Raw genomic sequence first — 17,459 nt, 5'->3', positions numbered from 1 at the left:
TTGACCAAAATATTTTATTTCAGTGTTTGATCAATGATTGGTAGACTGTTGATTTTACTTGTATTAGAAATTTGAAGTAAAAACTCCATGTACTTTGCAAATGCTGCTACATATCTTTGTCAGCATAATTAACCAGCTGTTACAATATGGTGCCCAGACCAATTAATGAGTGCATAGTGTAATTTTTCATACAATTTGTGGTGAAAGACACTATAACAGTCATTGTTGCTAGATAATTAGATAGAAGAGAACTGGTTTGAAAGTGGAAATAACTTCAAGGCTTGATGAATTGATTCAGAGGTTTTCAATTTATCAAAACTGTTCGTGCATTAAGACCACCTTTATGCTTCTCCTTGTAGATTACTGCCTGGAAAATTTAAAATTGGAAACAAAAGTCATCTAAATGTGAACCATTAACAGTTTCGGAAAGCGGCTTACAACTCTGTTGTTTATTGATATGGCAATGACCTGTTGCTCCATTGGAGTACAAATTCCTACAGTGTCTTCATGTAACTTGTGATATTTTTGATAGCAAGTTTATTTTCTCCCTCAAGTATTGGAAGTCTGCCCGCAAGATTACCTTTAATTTGTTGCTGATAAGGCTGTTTGTCTGTCTTGGCTTCCTGAATACAGTAAATGTTTCCGATGGAAGTAAAAACAGTTGTTTAGATTTTCTGGTGGGTGTTTGGCACCCTCATCCAAGTGCTGCTGCTTAGGACACCAATGGCCATCAAAGAGAGTGAGGATTTATACATTTGAAATAGGTGTGGAACGAGACCATTACATCCCTCAAGCCTGCTCTACCGTTCCGTTACGCCTGATCGTTTTGTGTTTGAATTTCACTTTCCCATCTTCCTCCAATAGCCAGTTCCTTTGGCAATCAAGAATCTATCTATGTATTGAAAATATTTCATGACCCTACCTCCATTGTCTTCTGAAGCACAGAGTTCCAAAGTTGCACAGCCCTCTGAATGCAAAATAAAATTCATCTTTGTCTAAGAAACAAACTACTCCTAATTTTAAGGCAGTGCTCCATGCTTCTTGGCTGACTTGCAACATCTTTTCCATGTCCACCTTGTGAAGACCTTTCAGAGTCTTCTACTTAAATCAAGTCACCCCTTTCTATCTTCTGAACTCCAGGGGAGACTAGCTCAGCTAATCCAATCTATCTTCATAAGCCAGCTCACTTATTCCACATGTGAATCCAGTAAACTTCATCTGAGCCGCATTCAATATATTTATGTCCTTGTTAAATAAACAGACTAAATCTGTATACACATTCAAGATGTGACCAGAACTATATGCAATATTCAAGATTTGTGTTTCTAAAATAATTATATTAAAGTGCAATTATTCCAAATAATTAAATTTTGTTGGTGATTTTCAGTATTGTTATTTGAAAACAATCATACCTGTGACTGCCCACTTTTGTTTAGCTGGATTCGAAGCTTGGATATGTTCCGTGAATGCAGAAATTGTCCTCTCTACCACTCAGTTTCTCCATATTCATCATTCAAGCATGTACTGCTGCATTCTATATTTGTCACCTTAATTCAGATCTACATTATCTGTATTCATACCCCCAATGGTTAAATCATTCCATCTTTATGTCCTCTGTGTCCTGTCAATTGTTCAGTGAAGAGCTTGCTTCACCTTTTTGAAAATAATTTCTTCATGGCATTGTGCACCTCAGCACCAGCGAATGCTACTCAACTTTGGGAAAGAACCGCAAAGAAGATTTATTCACAAAATGGAGTCCCTGAATTAAATGGAAGTAACTGCTTGGGTACAAATTTGGTTGAAGCACAGAAAGCAGAAAATGGTAGCAAATGATTGTTTTGAAGGGAAGCGTGCAGTGTAGCTCCGCAGAATTTGCAAATGACATACTCAAAAATATGACGGTGAGAAGGTTAGTGATTGATTTTTCAAGAGGACATTTCACACTTGTGAAATACACACTTGTCAAATGAAATTTAACAAGCATAAGAAGTGATTCTCCTTGGTATGACGAATGAAAAGAGGTGGTATAAACTGCAAAAATTTTAAAGGCTGGCACAGGGGTATGAGAGAGAACGTACACTAATTTTTAAAAGGTGAGAATTTGTGAAGGCTGTTGAAAAGGCATATGGATAGGATCGTTGGTTCGTAAGTACGTGGTAGTTCATTAAAACAAGGAAATTATGTCTCAGAAATTACTGGTTTGCCACCATCTAAGTTTACTAAACGTTGGGTACTGCTTCTTTGTCGGGCAAAGTCTGACTTTGTCTGACGAAGGAGCAACGCTCTAAAAGGTTGTGATTTCCAGTAAACCTGTTGGACTGTAACCTGGTGTCATATAGCTTCTGACCTTGGCATTCTATGGTTTTACAATCCGAATTATACGTGAAGCAAATGCTGTCAGTCCCGATATCTCAAAGCATGAGTGGACTGAACCAGTACAGGGCTTAGAGTCGAGTGTGTGGTCCTGGAAAAGCACACCGGTCAGGCAGCATCCGTGGAGCAGGAGAATCAATGTTTTGGGCATAAGCCCTTTATCATTTCCTGCATGTCCTCCTGTGCTTTTCTAGCACCACACTCTCGACTCTGATCTCCAACATCTGCTGTCCTGACTTTCTCCCAGTATAGGGCTTAAGTTGTCACCAGTTATGGCAGGCACATATTGCTATGATATGGACACTTATTATTGTAAAAGTTTTTCTCTTGTTATGACTGTGGAAACAGACTAAAGAAGTTGCATTTTTCTTTCTTTTTGCCTTGTCTCTCTATAGTACGTATGTGCTCAGACCGACTCCGACTCATAAAGGAGTGCATTACTCAGTGTCCAACAGCATACAAACAGTCAAAAAAGCTCTTGATTCTTGCAGATTTGCTGAGAGTAGCCGGTAAGTGGGCTTGTTAGTAAAATGCATCTGTCCAATTAGATAGCAACAAAGATACAAGCAGTTGTTGACAGAAACCTGTTCACTTGGTTCTCTATATAATCTCCACCTAGATGTTGTGATCTTTTTTTAAAACATATCCTTATAATACCTGTATGAAATATAAACTTATTTTTAGTTTTCATATGTTTGAATTTGTCACTTCGAACAAAGGGTCATTGACCTCGAAATGTATTTCTGTCAACTGATGCTATCTGACCTGTTGTTTCCCCAGCCCTCTGTTTTTGTTTCAGCTTTCTAGTATCGACAGTTCATAATTTTTATGTTCATATTTGTATCTGACAATTATCCTCATCTTGCTCTCTTTTAAAGTTTGAGACCATCTCCAGATGTTTTAGGTAATTTATATTAAAGGTGGTCATTTGTTCAGTAAGTCTTACGCATCATCTGAACTGTGTTATTTTGTTTTTCCAATATATAAACAGGGCAGGATAAGGCGCAGAGGAAAGGAGAGGTATTGGTTCTCCTGGCTGAGCAGGCCCTTGAGTATGAAGATTACAAAGCTAGCAGTATTCATTGCCAAGATCTTATGTCTGCAGGTGACTTTTTAATTATGATTGCATGATTTTGTACTGTTCTCAGAATAGGGATTAATTGATTTACTTTTATTTTCCATATTAAAACCTGTTGTGAATTCATTATATAAATTCACGGTTGCTCATAAAACCCTATGCAATTAAATTTTGGAACATAGCCATCAATAAATACATCCGTATAAAATTTACTTGAACTTGAACAGAATCTGATATTCCAGCAGAATTTGAGCAATGTAAACTTCTTTTGGTATAGTTAGCCTGTTACTTCCTCTTCGTCTGTTGGTTCTTGCCATATTTAGCCTACTTGCATTCCTCTGTATCCCATACAAAGATGCGATGAGGTTATAAGTTAGGAGCATTGAGTCATCCGTTCATACCTAAGCTCCGTGAACAGCAGGATCTTCTGTTGACTGAGTAGCAGAAGGGCTTTTGCCCGAAACGTCAATTTCGCTGCTCCTTGGATGCTGCCTGAACTGCTGTGCTCTTCCAGCACCACTAATCAAGAAACTAGCAGAATATGCACCTACACCAATCAAATGACTAGACACAACTATTCATGTTCATTGAATTTTTTGCATTTTGTAGCAGGGAGGAGAATCAATGGCATACTCCTTTCAGCAATGAATTTTTCATATTTAGAGACAAAAAAAACCTGCAGATGCTGGAATCCAAAATAAACAAGCAGGAGGCTGGAAGAACACAGCAAGTCAGGCAGCACCAGGAGGTGGAGAAGTTGACATTTCGGGTGTAACCCTTCTTCAGGACTTGAGTCAAAACGTCAACACCTGAAACATCAACTTCTCCACCTCCTGATGTTGCCCGGTTTGCTGTGTTCTACCAGCCTCCTGCCTGTCTATTACTCATATCTATGACATAAATGTAAATGAAAATTATTGGCTGTTATAAAATAACATTAAATCATCACTCAAAAAATCTCAATCAATGCTTAGGAATATTTAAAATGTATGTTTGGTCAAAGAAAATCTACCTTCATTAATAACACACCTTTCGGACCCCCCCCCCATGTCAAAACCTAAATCATTTATATGCAAAATCAAAATGTATGGCTACAGCACCACTTGCCTGTTAACTCAGTAACATGCTTTTTATTCACTTATCCATACAGCAATCAGTTTTGCTGTTGATATTGCCATTTCCAAGTTCTTTAGTTACAGATACTTATCCTTTATATAAAATGTTCTACTTGTTATGTTAAAATCCGTCTATTTCTACCATTTCGGTGATGACATCAAGAACTCAATTGGTTGTCATCACTGTGGCTCGGTTGGAAGCACCCTTGCCCAAATCAAAGTTGTGGATTTCCATCTCACTTCAGGACTTAAACACACAAAAAATATCAAAGCTGATGCTCCAGTGAAGTACTGAGGGACAGAGCACTCTCACCTTCTGGATGAACTGTGAAAGCAAATCCTCGATCTGCCCTCCAGATGAATGTAAATGATCCTATGGCACTATTTCAAAGAAATGTAGGGGAGTTATTTCTGTTGGTATTTATTCCTCAAACAACAAATTATTTGACCCCTTGCTTTCTTGTTTATGGCAGTCCATTTATATGCATTCCTACTTGACCAAAATTACTACTGTTAAAAAATATTCCAATTGTTGTGAAGTACTTTGAGTAATCCAGTGGTCATGAAACGTACCATGTAAATGCAAGCCTTTTTTTAAAGCCTTTTCCTACTTTGAGGCGAGATGTGAGAATTGAGTGCAATATAAAATGATGTCATCTCTTTCTCAATTCCTCTAAAACAAGAAATGTTACAAATCTGAACCAGATTACCTTTATTTATCATTCAGTCATATTTCCAACATTTTAACTGGACCATATTTCCACACTTCAAATATATACACACTGTGGTTCACTGAGACAAAGTTTACTGGCAGTCAGATTAAAAAGGCTGGTTGCACAGGCGTTTGGCCACTGGATAGGATTGAGAAGTGGAAACAGATTGAGCAGTCTGTTTAACAGCAATGTATAGATCTTTCATTGTCAAGTATAATGCAAAATATTGAGTTACAGGAAATAGGTGATGGAACCCTCACGTTCACATGATAGTGGTGCTTAATCTCAGTCATTGTAGCAATATATGATACTGATTGGATGTTACAGAAATCACAGTATTAAATATGTAAAAGCTGTTCGATACCTGGAGGCCTCTGATGCTTCAGATGCTAAATATTAGAGAATTATTCATCGTAAGGTTTCAAAAAGCAAACTGATGCACAAATCTGCAGTTAAGTATAGCTGACTAGGGTCCATTACTAATTCAGTAATTAACAGACATGTCCAGACATCTACAAACAATTCACACATGACATTGAAGATTAGCCTAAATTTGAACAGATCCACGTTGAATGAATTTTATTGGATTGAAGTAAAATCTCTACAGCTGATGTTTGTAAATATGTGTCATTTCATCAAGAACTCTTGACTTGCCTAGACCTAAACTTGAAAGCCTGGTTGTTTCCAAGCTTTCTAGGAATTTCCATAATCATGGATGACAGGAATAACAGATATCAAAAGCAAGTTCGAGAAAAGGGCCGTACAAGAGATAATATTCATTCACTCAAGGTTCAATAGTTATATCCTTTGCGTGGACTTCATATTCTCTATTCTGTAAATAATCCATGTAATTGTTGTGCTGTGTCAACGTCACTGGACTAATAATTCAGATGCTCACACAATGAGGACATGGGTTTGTATCCAACTATAAAGTAAAAAATGAGGTCTGCAGATGCTGGAGATCACAGCTGAAAATGTGTTGCTGGTCAAAGCACAGCAGGCCAGGCAGCATCTCGGGAACAGGGAATTCGACATTTCGAGCATAAGCCCTTCATCAGGAATGCATTCCTGATGAAGGGCTTATGCTCGAAACGTCGAATTCCCTGTTCCTGAGATTCTGCCTGGCCTGCTGTGCTTTGACCAGCAACACATTTTCAGCTTGTATCCGACTATGACAGCTGGTGGAATTTAAATTCAATTAATTAGCACAGGAAAGTAAAAGTTCTCCATAATGATGACCAAGAAACACTTGTTAATTGTTGTAAAATTGCAAGTTTACTTATGTCTTTTGGGGAAGTAAATCTACCATCCCTACCAAGTGTGGCCTACCTGTGACTCCAGATCCACAGCAATGTGGTTACTTGACATCACTCTCTGAAGTGTCCCTGAAAGCCACTCAGTTCAAGTGTAATTATGGATGGCAACAAATGCTGGCCTTGCTGGTGTTGCTCATGTCTGAGGAAGAAACTAAAAAGTCGTGCATTTTAAAGGTTTTACAGTGTTATTAACTTCTCATCTTTACATGCTTTTAACTATTTTCTAATACGAAAAGCAATTTCTTTTCCTGATTCTTTCTATCCATATCAGCTGTCTGTTCAATTACCTTTCTTTCTGTTTTGCCTAATATTCTTGTATCTGTTTCTATTCATTTCAAAATCTTTTGGTTTTTCTTTTTTAATAAACATTCATTTGTTAATACACAAGGTAAACCCCTCTGTTAATTCAAATCAGAAACACAGAAAAGCTCACCTTGCGCTGTAATCTGTTAAATTTCGAGTGGCAAAACTATCCCAAATATCAGTATTTTTTTTAAAAATTGACAATTTTACTCTTTAAGTCCAAAAGAGAAGACTGAACAACAACTACTTATAATTCCTTTCTCTTAAATCTATTTCTGCCTCTCGTCTATGATACTGGTCTGATTAATTCCCTCTTACATTTACGGCAAATCAATTTCAAACCCACTTGTCATCTTCGGATGCCAATCTTTCTTAGTAGGTTTCTCCAGGTCAGCTTCAACCTTCTGCTGCACAAACCACCAAAGTCTGTTAAGCCTTTCCTTCACAGACACAGCATAATGAAATATACAGATAACCCGTCTTCCCCAAAGGTTGATGAAATGTCAGAGGCTGAAACGCAGACCCTGATACAATCTGTTTAGGTATCAATACTGGACTCAAAAAATTGATGCTATATTTATTTTGTTTTATATTTCTATTACTTTAAAAACCCATCCCTTTAGCATGTTGTCTTCTCTGTTTTCTGTCGTACCTAGGTTTCCTTTTCAGATTTTTGAAGTTCTCTGAATAAATTGGTTATTCTTTTTACTCCTAAGAGTAATATTGTTTCAGGAGAAATTGTGCATTTAAGGACAAAATGGCAACTGGTACGTGTGTATCTTTTGTTGAAAAGAATAAGTACAATGCCATTTCTGCTGCAGTTCGGATATAACTAAACTTGAGAAATTATGCAGTGCTAAAACAGGTGGTGACCCAGCTTTAATTAATCGAAGTAACAGGTGGGTGTTTATTTTTCTCCGAAAGGTTACAGCGCTGGTTGGCAGGTGTGCAGCAAACTGGGGCAGTCAGATGGCTATCATGACCTGACAACTCGGCAGGAATTAATGTCCTTTGCTCGGACTTATTGCCCTCCCAATGTTATCCAGTCACTGCTAGCTGTCAGCAGCTCACTTCAAACACAGGTATGAATGAACTAGCTCTATGCTGCCAAGAACTGCAGAATCTGAGTAAATTCAAATTAACTCTTCAATTTAAAGAATATCACCTAATACTGTTTGTCCCACTAAGTTTGATGTTCTGTTGAAAAATAAATCAATCATAATGCAGTCTCCTTCAGTGTGTTCAGGAGAACCTCTTGGGTTGTTATATCCTTGGCCTAACTAGAAAGGTGTATTGCTGGATCTACTGCTGAGAAATGTGGTAGGCCGAATGGACCAACTGTCCATGGGGTGGGGTGTGTGGGTGGTGGTGGTCAATTGGGTAAGAGTGATCCTCACATGGGAAGGAATAGGTTAGCCATGCAGAAAAGCAAGAAATGGTAGAATGAAGTGTGTAGAGAATGGAAGAGGGCTCATTTCAACGAGATGAGAAAAGATCCAGCCTAAGTAAAATGGTGCCAAAGGCTGATAGGAACTGTTTTGGAACAATGGATAAAGTTCAGCTACAAACCGGGCACGTTCCTATAGGAGCAAAAGGTAGAAGAATCAGAAACACAGCTCATTGAATGACGAGTGAGATAGAGATTTTAATGACCTGAAGTTGTTGAATGCATGATGCTTGACATGTACATTCTTCCAAATGAGCACCAGGTAAAGTACCTGAGAGAGAAGGTGAAAAGGGACATAAAACGTCAAGAGGGACTGTGAGAATACAGTGGCAATTAACATAATCTGGAACCCAATAATTCTCAGCATTTAAATAGTTAAAGGTAGAAAGATGTGGAATGGACCCTATTAGGCACGAAGAAGATGCTGTGTAGTTTGAGGCACAAGGCAAAGCTAGAACACCTAATGAGTACCTCGTGTTGGTATTTGGTAATGAATATGGAATCTGACAAAATATCAGTTGAAGTGGATTGTAGATACAATGTATAGGATGAAATTGAATAATAGTAGGACTGGAAATGAGGCTCTACTTGAGGTAGATAAGTCAATTGGTCCAGATGGCTTGCATCCAGCATGCTGAAGAAAGGTGGGGGATGATTCGGAGATTGGGAAAGGCCTTGCCATAATCTTCCAACTTCCTTAGATACAGAGTGACAAATTCAAGGAAGGATGTGAGAACACTTCTACTAACTACGGGCCAGTTAGCTTAACGTAAATGACTGGTAAAGTTTTAGAAACAATAATCCAGGCAATGGATGGCAGAGTAGAGAGAGAATCAGCAGGAGAGGTTGCAATTAGCTAAAGATGGCCAGCACAGATTTGTAAAATGCATATTGATTGGTCACATGTCCCAAGATACAGTGAAAACTGTTGTTTTGTGTGTGCTATACAGACAGATTGCACCATACAAAGTGTGTCTGGGTAGCAAAACAGAATCCAGAATATCATGTTATAGCTGCAGGGAAGGTGCAGAGCAAGAGAAATCAAGATTAACATTTGAGAGTTCCATTAAAACATGATGACAACAGGCAAGAAGCTGTTCTTGAAACTGTTTGTATATGTATTCAAACTTTATATCTTCTGCCTGAAGAACAGGTTGGAAGAGAGTATAACTGGGGTGGGAGGGGTCTTTGATTATGTGGGTTGCTTTCCTGAGGCAGCGGGGAGTATAGATCGAGTCAGTGGATGGAAGGCTGGTTTGAATGATGGACTGGACTGTGTTCAAGACTGTCAGTAGTTTCTTACTATCTTGGGAAAAGCAGTTGCCATACCAAGTTGTGATGCATCCAGATAAGATGCTTTCTATAGTGCATGTATAAAAATTGGTAAGAGTCATTGTGGACTTGCCTCATTTCTTTAGCCTCCTAAGGAAGTAGAGACGTCACAATGACGTAAGAGTACTAGGACAGACTGTTGGTGATCATCACTCTAGGAACTTGACATTCTCACCCATCTCCCCTCAGCACCATTGATGCAAACAGGAATGTGCCATCCAGTCTGCTTCCTTAAGTCAATCATAAGCTCGTTTGTTTTGCTGACATTGATGAAGAGATTGTTGTCTTTACACTATAGTGCTAAGCACTAGATCTCCTCCCTCTATTCTGAATTGTCATTGTTTAGATCCAACCTACAACCGTGTGTGGGTGTGCCAGAGATATTTCCTTAAGCGCTCTGCAAAAGGGCTTTAGGAAACATCTCCAGGACACCCGCACCAATCAACCACACCGCCCTATGGCCGAACATTTCAACTCCCCCTCCCACTCTGCCGAGGACATGCAGGTCCTGGGCCTCCTTCACCGCTGCTCCCTCACCACCAGACGCCTGGAGGAAGAACGCCTCATCTTCCGCCTCAGAACACTTCAACCCCAGGGTATCAATGTGGACTTCACCATTTTCCTCATTTCCCCTCCCCCCCCCACCCCCCCACCTTACCCCAGTTTCAATCTTCCAGCTCAGCACCATCCTCATGACCTGTCCAATCTGTCAATCTTCCTTCCCACCTATCTGTTCCCCCTTCCTCTCTGACCTATGTCAGAGTTTCATGATGCAGTTGTATAAGACTCTGGTGCGGCCTCATCTGGAGTATTGTGTGCAGTTTTGGTCGCCATACTATAGGAAGGATGTGGAGGCACTGGAACGGGTGCAAAGGAAGTTTACCAGGATGTTGCCTGGTATGGTAGGAAGATCGTATGAGGAAAGGCTGAGGCACTTGGGACTGTTTTCATTGGAGAAAAGAAGGTTTAGGGGTGACTGGATAGAGGTGTACAAGATGATTAGGGGTTTAGATAGGGTTGACCATGAGAACCTTTTTCCACGTATGGAGTCAGATATTATGGGGGGCATAGCTTTAAATTAGGGGGTAGTAAGTATAGGACTGATGTTAGGGATAAATTCTTTACTCAGCGAGTCGTGAATTCATGGAATGCCCTGCCAGTAACAATGGTGGACTTTCCCTCTTTATGGGCATTTAAATGGGCATTGGATAGGCATATGGAGGATAGTGGGCTAGTGTAGGTTAGGTGGGCTTGGATCTGCGCAACATCGAGGGCCGAAGGGCCTGTTCTGCACTGTATTTTTCTATGTTCTATGTTCTATCACCTTCGTCCCCACCTCCATCCACCTAATTGTACTCTTGGCTACCTTCTCCCCACCTCCCTTCCATTTATCTCTCCATCCTGGAGGCTCCCTGCCTTCATAATTGTCCATAGTTTGGAATAAACAAACTCAATTTTACTATACAAAATTAGAAAAGTGAAACAATCATCAAACAATACACACAGAAAAATTTGCTTTTTAACATTTGGGATTAGCATGAGTTAAATTTGAGTTAACCAAGATATTGTGGGTCACCAAATCTCATTAAAACTCTTGCTTCCTTTGCAAGGGATTCTAATTCTTCACTTTTGAAGATTCAGTCTTCGAATACCATCAAAGCCTCAGTATTCTAAATGCTTCAGTGACCGCACATGTCTCGGTAGTTCGATCTCATCTCCCGAGACAAAGTTCCCCTGGATTGCTGTCAAGCATATAATTTTTGGAACAGTTTCAGCTTTTATCAATCAGCTAACTTCCCTAAACTGTTACTGAATTTCTCGAGGTTCCAATTTTTCTCAACTGCATCAAGCATATGCTAATTGCAGCTTCCTTCAACCCACACTCAGCTGCACTGAACTAGGATTAAAAGCTCAGTGTGTTTCTCTTTAGCCTTCACCCTTTTTGCATTGAACCACAAACTTCTTGGGATTTGTTGTAAAATATTGAGTTACAGGAAATAGGTGATGGAACCCTCACGTTCACATGATAGTGGTGCTTAATCTCAGTCATTTTAGCAATATGTGATACTGATTGGATGTTACAGAAATCAGGGTCTGCTAGCACTAGCAGTCATGGTGACTGCAGCTACTTGTTTGTGTCAGCACTGTTCCAGTTCCAAGACGTCCTGGACATTTCCCAGCAAGCATACAAATTGAAATCAGAGATCCTGCATAAGCTGCAACCATTTTCAAGACAACTTTGCCTTTGCTGAGTTGTCTTTAACCTGACTTTCAAGTTCCAAATCCTCATTTACAATTTCTTCTTTAATCTGAGCAAGTGAATGATTTTTAACAGCCTTTCAGAATTCACAAAATTCATTTAATTAATTTAGTTTTACCTCCCGGATCACTCCGTCTCTCTGGACTTACAAATAGTGCAAGCAGTTCAGGTGCCTTAGTTCAACAAGCTCTCCTGCTGTTAATCTAGCTATTAATCTGTTAAAGCATCATGATCTCAACCTTTTAAATGCAGTAGGCTTGCACATGCTTCAGTTGTTTTGATCGTATTTTCTACTCTTCAATGCTAATTCCTAAAACTAACCATTACTTTGTACTTGGATTACGAAGATCTCAAACCACACATTCACAAAGATATAATGCACCTCCTTTCCCATCTTCCTTTCTTCTCCTCCACCCTCACTTTGCCCCTCATTCAGTGCTCCAGTTGCCTACATTGCAGTCAAGTCCATTATCTGTTCAGTTTGTTTGCCTTTTGGCTCACTTTGTTTCAATTAAATGTCACCACAATTGTCACAATGTTTTCGAATGTGAAGTCAAAATTCAGATAGAAAAACTCTGGCACAGTCAATGGGAAAAATCAAAAAACCTAGACATTTTGATGGTCCTTGAAGTCGCTAAGGCATAATTCATATCTGTTTCTTGAGAGTCATTAACAATAACTTCTGTCTTCTTCAGATGGAATGGTGTTTGGATTTTGGGACCAGCTCTGTTAACAATTAATCATTTCCCATGATTTTATTAGAGTTAAGTAATGTGAACAAAAAATGTAATTACTTTTAACTGAACAAATCGCATGGTACTTTAGCTAATATAATTGTATTAAAATGAAATAAATTTTGTTCCAAGTATTTTTGTCAGAGCATTGGAAATTATTCTCAAATGACATATATGTTTGTACAACCATGCAGGCAATTGTGTTTCTATCCATAAGCAACCAGACTGAGATACTATTGATTAACTGCACAACGCCTGAACTAGGAAGCGTGCTGGTACCCAGGACAGTAAACAAAATAAAGGGAGGCAAATAATTATTTGATGAAAGCAAAGAGAAGTCATAAAAGTCCAACAATTAAAAACTGAAGTAATATGATTCCACATTTATGAATTTATTTTTCAGTGCCACAGATATTAGTAATTTAAGACTCATACCTTTACAAAGGCATCTTGACTAAAGCTAGCATGCCATAACTTTCTGTGGCTTGTTTAGATTGTACCTGACTGGTCGTAAGAAAGTTAGCAACATTTGTGATTTTAAATGTTAATTTGGATTGCAAAATGCTATTTTCAGGCCTAGCTACAAACCCGCCATCATAGGAAGTAGTTATGTGATTTATGTGCAAATACCATTAAATTCAACGTCATTTTGACAGTAATTCTTGACTCCTATACCGTATTCTCCAAGAAATAAAGTCAGTTTTTAATTTAGACTAATTATCTGAACAATGCAGAACCATTTTTGAATTGAGCTTTGAAACAATTGTGTGTGTGATTTAATGTTGAATGCAGCAGTTTCTAGTTATGCAAAGTGTTTATTTCATTTGTTGAGCCATTAGACAGTTACATTCGATGTATCCCTGCAATTTGTTTGTTTTTGTGACTCATTTCTTAATGTTGCTTTATTTGAGGAGTAGTACTTTCTCAACAGACATAAAAATTCAAACATTTTATGCTAGAAAAGATCAATATACTTGTGTGTTTCATAGTTCATTGAAAGTAATCAATGTTATAATTGCAAGGTGTTAAATCACTGCTTCTTGTTCAATTAATTTTGCAGATTTTGTATCAAGCTGTAAATTATCAGATTGAGCCATCAGAGAGGAGCGAGTCTATAAATTCTACAGGCAATGCTCAGCAGGTTAGAATTGGCATATCTTCAGCGGGTTCTCCCCCTTTCTGAAGCAGGATTTTACCATCCCATCTAATGCACAAGATAAACTGTTGTCTCATAACTTAAGAGTGTGTGAATAATAAAATGCACCCATTATTCTCAATGCCTTGTAATTCAGGTAACCTGTTTATTTTAAATATCAACAGCAACTTTTATTTATGTGGCATTTTCAAAGCAGCCTACAATACTTCAGCACTCCAACTATGACAGCTGCTCACATCTTAAATCTCATAAGCAGGTGACAATCTGTATAAAGTTTTAGGATTAATTGAGACAGGATTGTACATTGTGGCATGTTATTCTTTTTGTGAATTTGATTAAAAAAATGTAAATCATATCCTTGTAAGAAAGAATAAAATCAAGTAGATGATTTTAAAAATGAAGCAGCCTTTTAAAAAAAAATACATAAAATTATGATTTTTATTTTGGAATATTGTTTGATGATATGACAACTGGGAAAAAAGAAAGTTGAAATCTCTACTTTGTCACAAAGCTGGTCCTTTTTTTCTTTTTGTTAAGGATACAGTGTCCTTGGTTTTTATCAGAGGGGTCGTAAACCACTCAGGCTCCGAATAGACTGGTTTGGTACAGAGATGAAAGGCCTTTTTTGTTTTTACATAAACTTCAGGCCAAAGCTTTTTTTTAGAAGTAACCTGGATAAGTCAGTGGGGCGTGGCCAGCTCTCTAGCTGAGCAGTTCAGTTCAGAAGTTGTGTTCGAGTCAGATCAGCTGTGGGCTGTGTGGAAACAGGCTGCTAGGCTCTCTCTTCTTCTGCCCTTCTAACTTCGACCTGTAAGCCTTTGTTTCACGTTTTGCTCTGTGTTTATTGGGACTGATGTGTATATTCAGAACAGCATAATTAAGTCGAATTTGGGATAGTCTGAGTTCTGTGGATATTCTATATTCTGTTCTTTGCATTCCATTCTGTAATTTTGTGAATACATTTTTGTCTGTTTTAAAACTTAGTAGTCAACCTAGCTAACTTACTCTGGGTAATTTTTGAAACAAATTGCAAAGTTACAGTCTGGGCTGCCAGCTTAAGAATGTTTTGAGTGGTTCGGCCTAGTCCAATAACATCTTTCTTATACACTTGCCAAATAACTATTAGCGCAAGAAAGCGTTGAAACTTACCATTAAAGTGTTGGTTAATTTTTCCAAAGCATTAACAAACCACTTCATTTCTTTGGAATGCCATAGCTTTGTTATGAACTATTTTTTTAAAGGATTAATTATTTTGCTTTTTGATTCAAACTTTTAGATTGAAATAAAAGTTTCAAATAATTCATCTGATCTTCTTCATCGGACAACTGCAAAGACTATGGAGGTTCTCAGTAGTACTTCAATGACAACTAAAGCAGTGTTGCATGCTGTCAGTGATGCGCAGTGGTGGAAGAAGTCCCTCAGCTACCTGCGGCCTTTACATGTAAGGCCTTTTTGATCATAGCTGAAGAAATAGAAATTAGATTCTCTCATTTATATCATTTTGATGTGTAATTTTCCTTTAGGATCAAGGACGAGAAGCAACATTAAGACGTGAGACTGGTGTAAATGGAGATTTGGAAAAGCAAGGCTGTCATCCCTTTTATGAGATCCTCATTGATGATCCTTTCATTGACAAAGTAAGTCAAACTAGCCGTTAAGTCCAGGAATTGCACTAAATTATCTTTCAAAGATAGAGTAGTCACACTTATCAATATTAGATTAGATTATTTACAGTGTGGAAACAGGCCCTTCGGACCAACAAGTCCACACCGACCCTCCGAAGATCAACCCACCCAAACTCATTCCCCTACATTTACCCCTTCATCTAACACTACAGGCAATTTAGCATGGCCAATTCACCTATCCTGCACATCTTTGTGACTGTGGGAGGAAACCGGAGCACCCGGAGGAAACCCATGCAGACGCGGGGAGAATGTGCAAACTCCACACAGACAGTTGTCTGAGGCGGAAATTGAACCCGGGTCTCTAGCGCTGTGAGGCAGCAGTGCTAACCACTGTGCCACTGTGTCGCCCGCAAAAAGAGAACTGAGAAGTTCCTGCTACTGTTCCAGAGAGATAAAGTTTCCCTTTACTCAACAGCTGAACAAAAAAATTGCAGCAGTAAACTATTTGTCTTGTACAGATCATTTGAATATTTAGGGCTAATTGAGAAAATTTACCTGGGATTTATTTTCTAGGTTTCAATTGATTATTGATAAATTGTGTCCTATAATATTGTTTGTGTTATCCAAAATATTTGATACAGTAATGTATTTGATCTTTTTGGTTTAGGAATTCATTCTCTACAAAACTATTAACATTTTTGTTTCTTTTGAGTTACATTTTTGGTGTTGGAGATGATATTCTAACAATTGAAAGTGCTGCAGAAAGCTGCATGAATTTGTTGGATCATTTATAATGACCCAGAATTTGGTGGAACTGAGCTTCTCGTGGGATGTTTCTTCACCCTTTAACTCCAATTGTTTTGAATTGCAAACTGCTGACAGTGCAAATTGATAATAGTGCCGTAAGGCCAATGGGACACCTGGTAAAAGACAAAACTTAATCTATATCTCAGTAACTTTAATTTTATGCTGACCATCTTCATTCCCACTAAATATTCATGACATCCTTCAATTTAAGCTTACTCCATCAGTGGCTCTTCACAAGTCACTGTCATGGCGGTTAGCAAAGTTAGTATAGGCCTGTGACCTGGACCTCAGATACAGGATCCTCTCCAGGATGTTCTGCTTTGTTAACATTTGAACAGACTCTGCCAACTGGTGTATTCCTGTCTGGGTAGTTGGCTCACAATTTATAGGACCTAGGTCCATAGCAGGTGTAATAAGCAAGTACCCACCCTTACTCATCAAATGTCTTGAACTTCAATATCTTTTTCATTCTCAGACAATGCAAGTTGGTGCAGAGCATGTTAGCGTAAAGTTGGGTCAAACCTTCTAAAGAAGGGTCACTGGACCTGAAACATTGACTCTGCTTTCTCCCCACAGATGTGACCAGATCTGCTGAGTTTCTCGAGCAATTTGTTTTTGTTTCACAATTATTGAATACTATCATTTTCAGGTTCTATGTCACAATAAGATCCAGCCATGTTCTCAACCACCCCCTCATAATATCAATTGACTATTTTAAATTTGGCTGTCTGATCCAATGGATTATTAAACATGTCACTAAAATTCATATCAAAAATAAATTCTTGTTATCATTTGGAATTAATTTGTGAATTCTCAAAGTCGCTTTATCACTTTGAGATAATTTTTTTGTCTTTTTAAGCAAGAATTGTACTGAACCACCATTGTCAATTGTGATGCCTATTCATTACATTTAGTTCCAGAGTTCACTGAACTCTCGTGTCTAAATACAAGTCCGAAAGTGGCTAATGGAGTGTATTATCTAATATTGCAACCTCTTTCCAAGAAACCCAGTGGCTCAGTAATGGGCACCACATTAGGAAAGATGTATTGGCCTTGGACAGAGAACAGCGTAGGTTTACAAGAATGAAACGTGGACTTCATGGATTAAGTAATAAAGAGAAATTTTAGAAATTAGGCCAGTTTTAAAAATTAAAGAAATTTTAAGCATTTAAAAGATTAAGGGGTGATCTGATCAAAGTC

General features: G+C 38.3%; 1 protein-coding gene across 3 annotated transcripts in view; it reads left to right on the top strand.

Annotated features, from left to right (window-relative positions):
- The window catches only part of nbas (NBAS subunit of NRZ tethering complex), a 255,796-nt gene that overhangs the window by 141,624 nt on the left and 96,713 nt on the right, over nucleotides 1-17,459 (top strand). For all 3 annotated transcript variants that reach the window (XM_060853540.1, XM_060853548.1, XM_060853560.1), the window contains 6 exons: nucleotides 2,769-2,882; nucleotides 3,365-3,478; nucleotides 7,823-7,980; nucleotides 13,732-13,812; nucleotides 15,104-15,268; nucleotides 15,351-15,464. In XM_060853540.1, the coding sequence (XP_060709523.1) occupies nucleotides 2,769-2,882; nucleotides 3,365-3,478; nucleotides 7,823-7,980; nucleotides 13,732-13,812; nucleotides 15,104-15,268; nucleotides 15,351-15,464 (746 nt within the window). The remainder of the gene's footprint in view (nucleotides 1-2,768; nucleotides 2,883-3,364; nucleotides 3,479-7,822; nucleotides 7,981-13,731; nucleotides 13,813-15,103; nucleotides 15,269-15,350; nucleotides 15,465-17,459) is intronic.

The sequence above is a fragment of the Hemiscyllium ocellatum genome, chromosome 3 (assembly GCF_020745735.1).
Source record: "Hemiscyllium ocellatum isolate sHemOce1 chromosome 3, sHemOce1.pat.X.cur, whole genome shotgun sequence".
Taxonomy (NCBI): Eukaryota; Metazoa; Chordata; class Chondrichthyes; order Orectolobiformes; family Hemiscylliidae; genus Hemiscyllium; species Hemiscyllium ocellatum.
Note: the sequence above shows the minus strand (reverse complement) of the source record. Positions and strands in the feature narration are given on the sequence as shown.